Source organism: Garra rufa, chromosome 19, assembly GCF_049309525.1.
Source record: "Garra rufa chromosome 19, GarRuf1.0, whole genome shotgun sequence".
Classification (NCBI taxonomy): Eukaryota; Metazoa; Chordata; class Actinopteri; order Cypriniformes; family Cyprinidae; genus Garra; species Garra rufa.
In genome coordinates, this window is record NC_133379.1 from 26,470,363 (window position 1) to 26,481,774 (window position 11,412).

An 11,412-nucleotide genomic window follows, 5' to 3' on the forward strand; every position below is an offset into this window, starting at 1 on the left:
TCATGGAAATGAGTAACAGAGAGGCTAATAAAAACGAGGTTACTTCCATTTTAATTTCAGCCAGACATATAGGCACAAAATTGTTTACATAATGGTGGGTAGATTAAATAATATACATACTATTTACATCATATAAATACAATATTACTAAGATGGGATGTCAGATGGCAGCATAAGCAGGTCATCCACCTCCTCCTGCAAGGCCTCCGCTTTCTCTTTTATTAACATCTGAAAATGAACATGGAGAAAGTTAACATGAATAAACAAGTGTTTTTACCCATAAATGAAAGTATTCCAAAGCTGTACGACTTTCTTTCTGATGTGGAATGAAGAATTTCCTGAATGTGCTGGTTGGGATTTTGCATGCATTGACAATAAAAAGTTACAAAAAGGATTCGAAATCACCAATAACATCCTAAAAGTAGCCTTAACACACTTTGAGGAGGTGTTTTAGTTATTTTAACGTTTAATGTTTCTATTGTAATGGCCATAATGTGAATAAAGGCTTTTTTTATTTATTTATTTATTTATTTATTTATTTATTTTTTGGACTGGAAGAAATGCCTTTGATTCCTTTCTATAATAAAAGCAGCCTTCTTGAGTTACACTACTAGTCAAAAGTTTTTGAACAGTAAGATTGTTTTTTAAATAAGTCTTTTCTGCTCACCAAGCCTGCATTTATTTAATCCGAAGTACAGCAAAAACAGTAAAAGTTTGAAACTATTTAAAATAACTGCTTTCTATTTAATAATAATTTTAAAAATGTAATCTATTCCTGTGGTCAAAGCAAAATTTTCAGCATTATTACTCCAGTCTTCAGTGTCACGTGATCGTTCAGAAATCATTCTAAAATGCTGATTTGCTGTTGAAGAAACATTTATTATTATTATTATTATTATCAATATTTAAAACAGTTGAGTACACTTTTTCAGGATTTCTTGATAAATAAAACTAATTTTACTGAATTAAAAAGCTTTTGTAAGACTATACACTATTTTATGGGAAAGAAATTATAGAGATTAATACTTTTATTTGGTGAGAATGCTTCAAATTGATCAAAAGTAATGATAAATACATTTATAATGTTACAAAAGATTTCTATTTCAGATAAAAGCTGTTCTTCTGAACTTTCTATTCATCAAAGAAACCTGAAACAATTCTTAGCTGTTTTTAACATAATGATAAAAATAAATATTTTTTGAGCAGCAAATCAGAATATTAGAATGATTTTTAAGAATCATGTGACTGAAGTAATGATGCTAAAAATTCAGCATTGAAATCACAGGAATAAAATACATTTTAAAATATATTCAAACAAAAAACACTTAAAACTGTACTGTTTTTGCTGTATTTTGAATCAAATAAATGCAGGCTTTAAAAAACTTACTGTGCAAAAACTTTTGACTGGTAGTGTATATGATAGTGATCGTGCGAGAAATACCTTTAGGAAGGAAAGGAAAGGTAAGGAGGTGAAGTGAGGCCAAGTATGGTGACCCATACTAGGAATTTGTGCTCTGCATTTAACCCATCCAAGTGCACACACACAGTAGTGAACACACACACACACACACACACACACACACACCGTGAACACACACCCAGAGCAGTGGGCAGCCATTGCTGCGGCGCCCGGGGAGCAGTTGGGGGTACGGTGCCTTGCTCAAGGGACTCACCTCAGTCGTGGTATTGAGGGTGGAGAGAGTGCTGGTTATTCACCTTCCCCACCGACAATCCCTGCCGGATCTGAGACTCGAACCTGCAACCTTTGGGTTACAAGTCCGACTCTCTAATCTTTAGGCCACGGCTGCCCCCTTATGATGCTTTTTTGATCTTATCTGAGGCCCAACATTAACATTTGATGTCAATGCATGAAAAAAACATCCAAAGCATTACTCAAAATTTCTGAAGTAAAAAAGTCATGCAGGTTTGGCTCGAGGAATAAATGCTGACCATTTTTTTTTCTGGATGAACTAAAAAAGAAAAGCTAAGCTTGAAATGTAATGTTGCTTTACAATGCAATATTGTACTTACTTTTGCTGAAGCAATAATTTGATTTGCTTGTCTTGCGAAGAGGTTTTCAACAGATTTGACCAGAATTTTTGGATCTGCGTTGGCAAGATGCGCCAGTGTCTTGTAACCAGCGTTGTACAGCTGCTTAGCACGATACTGAATTAAAAGAGAATGACAGAAGAAAAAACTGAGCTCTCAAGCAACGGCTCTGGTGATAGTTATTTTAGAGAGCAGCAAGAACACACACCTCCATGACTCCAGCCACCTCCATGAGTGGAATGAGCTCGGCCTGCACACAGTATGTCAATCTACGGGTCAGCTCTGAGAGAAGAGCCTTGTAGGCCCAAAACTCCTCCAGCTCCTGAAATGGACAAGCAAATCTCATAGTATTTCTATCCATTAATGACTGTAAGATAAGAAAAGATTTAGTGCCTTGTTAAAAAGTGTTCATACCCCTTACCTTTTTTCATATTTTGTTATGTTGCTGCCTACATTAAACTGCTTTACTGCTTTGAATATGAATACATATGCAATGTACAAATTTCAGTTTTTTATATTTAATAAATGTATGCAGTTGTGACAATTCTGTTTTTGCTTTATCATTGTGGTGTATGGAGTGTATATTGATGTAGAAAAAAAGAAATGTAAAACAGTTCAACATGAGGCAGCAATATAACTAAACATGAAAAAAGTGAAGGGGTGTGAATACTTTCGCAAGGCACTGTAGATGCCTGGATGTGCCCTAACCTCAGTGAAGTGCAGCACGGAGGAGCCAAATGCGGAAGCTGAGCTGAGAAGAGTCTGTACGAAGCCTCTGGTCAGCTGAAATTTATCGGACACGCTCCACAGGTTTGTCTCTTTCAGTAGGGAGTACAGCACCAGAGCCAGATACAACCTATTCACTACCACAATGTCCACAGACTGCAACACAGGTAAGAGGAAACAGGAACAAAAACCATCATTGTGAAATCTAGTTCAGATGATATTTCACTTTAGGTCACAGAAAACCATTATTTTTCACCTTAGAAACTTAAGAAGGGTTAAATGCAGATTTGGAATTAACACTGCAAATCCTTTAAGAGGATTAGGATACAAGTAAGTCTATATTCAAGACACGTTTAATTTTTTACAACATTGTCAGCTAATGATATCTTTTTCAGCAGTTTTAAGCTTAATGTACCTACTCCGTTTAATCCCAAACAAATGAAGAAAAAGGTTGTGAATTGCTAGCATGGTATTCTGAAGAATGAAAGGAATGCTGTTCTGCCAACCTTCCTCACGCTCTGTCCAGCTGCTTTTCTAGCCACAAAACTTTCAGGCACTCCAACTGCAGTGGCCATCTTCTGCTCGGCAGCTGACAAATTCGTAAACTGGCACAATGAAACATTTGTATTGAGGTATGAATACACAGCTGAGATGAAAGTAGAAGACATCACTGACATTATTAACAAAAATGTATATAACCTTAAAGGGATAGTTCACCCAAAGACCTCTGTTCACCTTCAGAACACAAATTAAGATATATTTGATGAAATCGAAAAGAAATGTTTGACCCTTTCGGAATGAGCGACACGGAGGAAAAGAAATTGTTAGATGAAGTCATTATTTTTGTTTTGTTTGTGCACAAAAAGTATTTTTGTAGCTTCATAAAATTAAGGTTGAACCACTGATTGTCACATGGATTATTTTATCGATGTTAGTATCCTTACTATCTTTTTAGGACTTGAACGTGTCAGTTGCCATCAACGCAGGGTCAGAAAGCTCTCGGATTTAATCAATTTCATCTTAATTTGTGTTCCGAAGATAAACGAAGGTCTAACGGGTTTGGAACGACATGAGAGTGAGTAAATAACGGCAGAATTTTCATTTTTGGGTGAACTATCCCTTTAAAATATTTTTTATATTTTAAAGGGATTTTATATATATTTTATTTAGCAAGGATGCATTGAATTGATCAAAGGTGACAAAAGACAATAATGTTACATTTTTTAAACTTTCTATTCATCAAAGAATCCACAAAAATATTAAGCAGTAAGTGTTTTTAGCATTTAGAATGAGTTTAGAATGACTTCTGAATTATTGTGTGACACTGAAGACTAAATTACATAAAATGTATACAATTTTCTATTGTTTAACTTGTATTTTTACTTATTTCACAATATTTCTGTATGTACTGTATTTTTGATCAAATGAATGCAGATTCTTTAAAATTTTTATAAAAAATGTAACTGAATCTGAACTTTTGAACTGTAGTGTGTAACTAAAACAGGTTTAACCCAATGAAAGCATCTCACCTGCCTGAAGTAGATCATCCAATCTGGCTTGCACTGATGCACCATGTCATATGGAGTGACCAGATACACTAAGTGAAGGAAACTATTGAGGAGTAAACCCTCCAGCCCTTTCGATAAGTCTCGGTAGAGCAGATCACAGTAGCTTAGGTCTACTGAACCTGAAACAACAAGTACAAATTTAAATGGAAAACATTGCAAAGAGGAGGCTCTGAAAAACCAGTGACCATAAAAAGAGAAGCTGTGACCCTGGACCACAAAACCAGTCATAAGGGTCAACTTTTTGAAATTGAGATTTATACATAATCTGAAAGCTGAATAAAAAAAGCCATTGATGTATGGTTTGGTAGGATAGCACAATATTTGGCTGAGATACACCTATTTGAATATCTGGAATCTGAGGTTGCAAAAAAAATCTAAATATTAAGAAAACTGACTTTAAATTTGTCAAATTGAGGTTCTTAGCAATGCATATCACTAGTCAAAAATTAAGTTTTACAGTAGGAAATTTACAAAATATCTTCATGGAACATGATCTTTACTTAATATCCTAATGATTTTTGGCATAAAAGAAAAATCTATCATTTTGACCCATACAATGTATTTTTGGATACTGCTACAAATTTACCTGTGCAACTTAAGGTCCAGAGTCACAAATGTGTATCATTTTTAAACTGGGTCATATTGCCCCCATGTGGTAAATGAGTAAATATACAGAATCATTTCTTATATCAAAACAATGCATTATGCTTGGTTTTACCTTTGAATGTTGCTCTCCCAAGTCTTGTGATTTGAAGAATGGTTTGATCGTTTACTTCAGCAGAGACTTCGATGAGACTTTTCTGCTTCAGTGTCTCTATAGACTCAACTGTAAGATCCCACAAACTCCTCTCTGGACTGACCTGAGCCTCCTGCACATTAAGCAGTGTGCCTTTCATGAAATCCCTAACTTGTTCTCTGGTTGTAGTGATCTGAATTTAAAGGAAACATGTTAGTGTATGCACTTTGTACATGATTTCTTATTTATCGTCAAAACATTTTGCATACTTTTAGCCCAATGAGTGACAGGACGAGACTGAGGAGGCCCCTCCCTCCATCATGCAGCAGGTTACTGTAACACTTCTCCATTGGTGCAGACAGCAGATTTTTGGCCTGTAGTAAATATAATATAATATAATATAAATTTAAGATCAAAAGTTTACATACACCTTGCTGTATCTGCAAAATGTTAATTATTTGACCAAAATAAGAGGGATCATACAAAATGCATGTTATTTTTTATTTAGTTCTGACCTGAATGAGATATTTCACATAAAAGATGTTTGCATATAGAGTGATAGAGAGATAATAGCTGAATTTGTTAAAATGACCCTGTTCAAAAGTTATGAAAAGTTACATATGCTTGATTCTTAATACTGTGTTGTTACCTGAATGATCCACAGCTGTTTTTTTTTTTTTTTTTTTTGTGATAGTTGTTCATGAGTCCCTTGTTTGTCCTGAACAGTTAAACTGTTCTTCAGAAAAATGCTCCAGGTCCCACAAAATCTTTGGTTTTCCAGCATTTTTTGGTATTTGAACCCATTCCAGCAATGACTGTATGATTTGAGATCTATCTTTTCACACTAAGGACAACTGAGGGACTAATTTTGTTCAAAAGTTTACACCCCTGGCTCTTGATGCACTGTTTTTCCTTCTGGAGCTTCAGTGAGTGTTTAGACCTTTTGTAATAGTTGCATCTGAGTCCCTAAATTTTCCTCAGTGTGAAAAGATGAATCTCAAAATCATACAGTCGTTGTTGGAAAGGGTTTAAATACACAAAAATTATGAAAAAACAAAGAATTTGTGGGACCTGAAGGATTTTTCTGAAGAACAGGACAAACAAGGGACTCATGAACAAGAATTAAGAATCAAGTGTATGTATGAAATAAATTATTTTCTGTTTTGGACTATATGTAAATGTCTTTTATGTGAAATATATAATTCAGATCATTACAAAAAAAAAAAAAAAATGCATTTTGTACGATCACTCCTATTTTGGTAAAATAATTAACATTTTGCAGATTCTGAAAGGTGTATGTAAATTTTTGAACTCAACTGTATTTTTTAAAAAAATCTGTGTTCTTTACCATGTTTATATCTTTGTCCTGCAGGATCAGGATACTCTCACCCATGGCATCAATACCTGCTCGTCCCGCTCTGCCCACCATCTGTTTGTACTGACTTCTCTTTAAAAACTCAGCAGCTACATATGGTGACCGCAGAATCACCCTAAGAAGTAGAACACGCATATGATTAAGAAACACATATCAATACAGATCTGATTTGACCACTTGGGCCTTCAGATGCATAGGCCTAGACAAACCTGCGTGCAGGAAGGTTGATGCCAGCAGCGAGAGTAGAGGTGCAGGTGAGCAGGCAGAGCACCCCAGAGGAATAGGCCTCTTCCACCAGCTTCCTTTCGTCACTTGTCAGGCCACTGTGGTGGTAGGCCAGGCCAAAGGGCACAGTCTTCTGCAGCACAGGACACAAGGATCCATTCCCACTGCTCTTCAGTTCACCAAGAAGAGTGGATTTTTCTGTCTCCTTGTGTTTCAAAAACTCTCTGAAAAAAGCAGGTTTTATTTTATAATTCAATGACTCAAAAAAGTTCTAAAAGCACATGAAAATAAAAATGTGATGTGTCGACTTTATGGAATTAAGAAGAATTTGCATATTCATTACTTAGATTATGCATTATTAATTGTATTATGAATTATTATATTTACATGATTATTAATCTTTTTGAGAATATGTATTCAATGCCCTACAGTTTTACCCTGACTGACCTTTTGAGACATGAGAATGTATGCTATTGCTATGTAGCTACATTCTTTTCGTATATTTTATTATATCTATCGTTAAAGTAGTTGTTCACTTTCAGAACTAAAATTTCTCTCCAAATAATGGACTTCTATGGTGCCCCCGAGTTTGAACTTTCAAAATGCAGCTTCAAAGGGCTCTAAATGAAGACTTCACTGACATCACTCTAAATCTTTCACTAGATAAGACCCTTCTTCCTCGGCTGGGATCATTTAGAGCTTTGAAACTGCATTCAAACTGCATTTTGGAAGTTCAAACTTGGGGGCACCATAGAAGTCCATTATATGTAGAGAAATCCTGAAATGTTTTCCTCAAAAAAAAAAAAAAAAAAAAAAACACCATTTCTTTACGACCGAAGAAAGAAAGACATGAACATCTTGGATGACAAGGGGGTAAGTAAATTATCTGTAAATTCTTGTTCTGAAAGTGAACTACTCCTTTAACTCTGACAAAGACCAATGTTCTTAGAACAAGAAGTACTTCTTGGTAATGCGGCAAGGTCTTTAGACAATTTAGACGATCTATCTTTTTGAAGATTAGAGGAAGTTTGGGTTGGTGGGCAAACATGCAAATTAGTAACGCCTTTGGTCACGAGCTGCGAAGACATTACTAATGTTGCTAATCAAGATTAGACATAAAACCGGGCTGTGGACTTTGGAACAGGAAATTACATCTTCCTTGTCTGGTCTGGTTTTAAGTATAAAAACTGTTCAAACTGCACCCCTGACTTCTTACTTCTCCTTTCTCTGCGCTCTCTTTCTTTTACTCTGATACTGGGTGCACCTAGACAGTCTAATATTTCTATTAGACTTACAGATTTCTAATTGATTTTTAATTTGACTTAGATCTCTAATTCGACTTTTTATTTTGGTACTCAAGGATATAAATGTCTTTTGAAAAAACGGAATAAATGTATAACCTTTTTAACCCCACCCATCTGAGGTGGAATCAGTCATTTTCTGTTTCAGAATGACATGGGGGTCAGTAAATGATGACAGCATTTTCATTTTTGGGTGGACTACCCCTTTAAGAGCTCTAAAGGTCTACTCACTTATTTAAATACTTGCAGATCATTCCAGCAAGATTTTCACAGTTCTTCTTGGTGGCACAGAAAATGAGGCAGGACTGCTGAGGGATGACTTCAGTAGCCAGAGCTATGATGTGGTCAGGGTCCATTTTCTGCATTCCACTGGAGTACTGAGAAAGTCCATCATACAAAGGTTCTATAAGCTCAGTAGATCGATATCTTATTGATTTTTTTTTTTTATTAAAAAAAGTAACAGTGTGAAGATTTGGCTTTGAGAGATCATCAATACCTTAAATTCCAGGAGTCGTGAGAAACTGAAGCACGTCTCTTCTCTTGGGTCAACATCATATATGCTGTCCTTTATTTTTACATACTCTTTCAGCTCAACCTACAGAATCACTAGTTATTTATTTGAATTGAGATCAAATTTAAGCCTTATTAAATTACTGTCACAATCTTACAGGTCTGAAGTCATTGGTGTAGTTATCAGCTCTCAGGAAGGTCTCAAGATCTCCCACGTTGCCTAGTGTTGCACTCATGCCAATAATTTGGGTGGACTCTGTGGAGAAATAACAAAGGAGATATCAGAATATGTAATGAGTGATCATCACGCAGAGTCCTGCATGTGTGACTTTTCGGATACTCACTGCTCATGTAAAGAATCTTTGACAAAGTCATTTCAAGAATTGCCCCTCTGCTTCCATCACCAAGCATATGGAGCTGAGGAAAAAAAAACATCCATTTGAAAATCTTATATACACTGCAGTTCAAACGTTTGGGATCAGTAAGATGTTAGTGTGTTTTATTGCAAAAGATTTTTTTTAAATAAATGCTGTTCTTTTTTTTTAACGTTTTTTCATCAAAGAATCCTGAAAAAAGTATCACAGATTCCAAAAAAATATTAATTAAGTGGCACAACTGATTTCTGAAAGATCATGTGACACTGAGGAGGACTGGAGTAATGATGGTAAAAATCACAGCTTTGCATCACAGGAATAAATTAAAGTGTTAAAGTAAATTAAAATTGCAAATCATTATTTTACATGGCAATAATATTTTGAAATATTGCTGCTTTTTCTGTGTTTGTGATTAAATAAATGCAACTTTGATGAGCATAAAAGACTTCTTTAAAAAGCATGAAAAATCTTTATGATCTCAAACTTTTGGACGGTAATTTACACTACTTAAAAAAAAAAAAGAAATTCATTTTATTCAGCAAGGATGCATTAAATTGATCACAAATGGCAGTTACAACTTTTACATTGTTTCAAAAATTCTGAAGAAAAATTCCACAAAAATTGTAGGAAAAACTGTTTTCAACATTTACAACAAGAAAAAAAAAATGAGTACCAAATCAGAATATTAGAATTATTTCTGATGAATTATGTGGTATTGAAGGAGTAATGGCTGCTCAAAAGTCAGCTTTGCATCACAAAAATAAATTGCATTATAAAAATATTAAACAATTTTGAATTGTAATATTTTACAGTATTAGTCTTTACTGTATTTATCGTCAAATAAATGCAGCCTTGTTGAGCATGAGACGTCTTTCAAAAACATAAAAAATCCTGAAGAGAGTTAGTGTATCAAAACAATAATAATAATAGTTTGTGATGCATACCTCATCCACAACAACCAGACCGATATTGTCTAGTCGTTCATTTTCAATCAGTGAATTGACAAGACTGTGTCCCTTCTCAATAGTTGTGATGTACAGAGAGTTTTTATTTCTTCTCTTGACCGGTGGAAACTTCCCTTTACTGCCAGCATACTCCTCGACCATGAAGTCCAACTCAATTCCAAAGCCAGACAATCCTCGAACCTAATGGCAAATGAGTAGATTACCAATACAGTAATAATTATCCAAAACTACTTAATTTACAAAAATACATAAATAATACATACCTTTTCCTGAACCAAGGATATGTACGGCAAAATAAGCAGTGCATCTTTCTTTCTACACAAGAGCTCTTTAAAAATGAGAATCTCTGCCACAAGAGTTTTTCCTCCACTTGTCGGTAAAGAATAAATAAGATTTTTTCTTTGCCGCACCGAATCCAGGTTCAAACATGTCTTCTGCCAGTCTGAAATCAAATAAGAATTTAAAATAAGACATTTGATTTACCAAAACTGGAATAGAAAGGATGTGGAAAACTTACCATACAAGTCCTGGATACCCTTTAATCTAGAAACAAGGTCTTTAACTTTGGACGGGAGACCAAAAAAAGGGCCCAGGTCCTGCTCAGCTGATATGGACTCCATGGCCTGCATGGCAAAACTCATTTCTTCCGTCATCACAGCTTCCTTTTGTTGGACCGTCTTGGAGACAGTACTGGATGTTGCTGCATTGTCTATTAGTACTTTCTTGAGATGGTCTTTCATACTTCTCCTGGACTTTGGGGGCAGCTTGTTGACACTGAGATCTGCATGATTGACAGCGGGCTTGAGATTCATCAAATCAGGGGTAGAGGTGTTATGTGAACCCCTCGAAGGGCTTTTGTGTGGTGTCATGACAGCTCTTTGAAATTCAAGTTGAGAGCTTGGCAAAGCTCTAGGTGGCGAATCTCTGAAATCCTCTGCTAAGATTGAGTCTGAAAGCTCATCCTCACAGGCGTTCGGAGTCTGCTGGTCGTGACACTGCCTCATCTGGAGCTCCACATCTTCAAGCTTAGCTAGAAAGGAGCTGTCACCCACAATGCTGTCGTAACCCTCAAATAAGTCCTCATTGTCACTGCAGCACTGGGTGAGAAGAGAAACACCATTGGCATGCTTGAAATCAACGTACACCTTTGAATAAAAGTAAGAAGGGGCTGCTTACCAGCTCTGTGTCTTTATTCTCACTCATGTCTTGGGTATAAGTGTGTCCTTCAACAGCAGAGCATGTTTCTGAAGTAAAACTGGACCTCTTCTTGGCTGGAGTGATGTGACTTCTCATGCCGTCCCTCGATCTCTTTCTTGAGGATGAAGTGTTGCGCTTTACCACAATCTCTTGGATGTGGTTGTCGGTATACATTACTACTTTAATATTACAGCATTGCGTATTAACAGTAACGTATCGTACGGTCAGTAACTGACAACAACCACAACAAAGATTCGAAGCTGTTTATTCATCCATAGTCAACTCTGTATGACAGTTAATCGTAATTGCTACGTTAAAACCATAACAAAACAACTAAATATCTATTATTACACAAAATAATACTTAAATACTGAGCGGCGACATAC

General features: G+C 35.7%; 1 protein-coding gene across 1 annotated transcript; it reads right to left on the reverse strand.

The window, feature by feature from the left end:
* Window positions 1–55: 55 nt before the first annotated feature.
* helq (helicase, POLQ like) lies at window positions 56–11,412 on the reverse strand. Its single transcript, XM_073824914.1, has 18 exons — window positions 11,006–11,412; window positions 10,347–10,926; window positions 10,093–10,271; window positions 9,809–10,009; window positions 8,835–8,907; window positions 8,649–8,746; window positions 8,477–8,575; window positions 8,212–8,357; window positions 6,664–6,903; window positions 6,428–6,569; window positions 5,349–5,453; window positions 5,062–5,272; window positions 4,305–4,462; window positions 3,282–3,380; window positions 2,758–2,931; window positions 2,258–2,371; window positions 2,032–2,166; window positions 56–228 (listed from the first exon to the last, which is right to left on the reverse strand). The coding sequence occupies exons 1-18, from the start codon at window positions 11,198–11,200 to the stop codon at window positions 148–150; spliced, it is 3,030 nt and encodes a 1,009-aa protein (XP_073681015.1). The 5' UTR covers window positions 11,201–11,412; the 3' UTR covers window positions 56–147.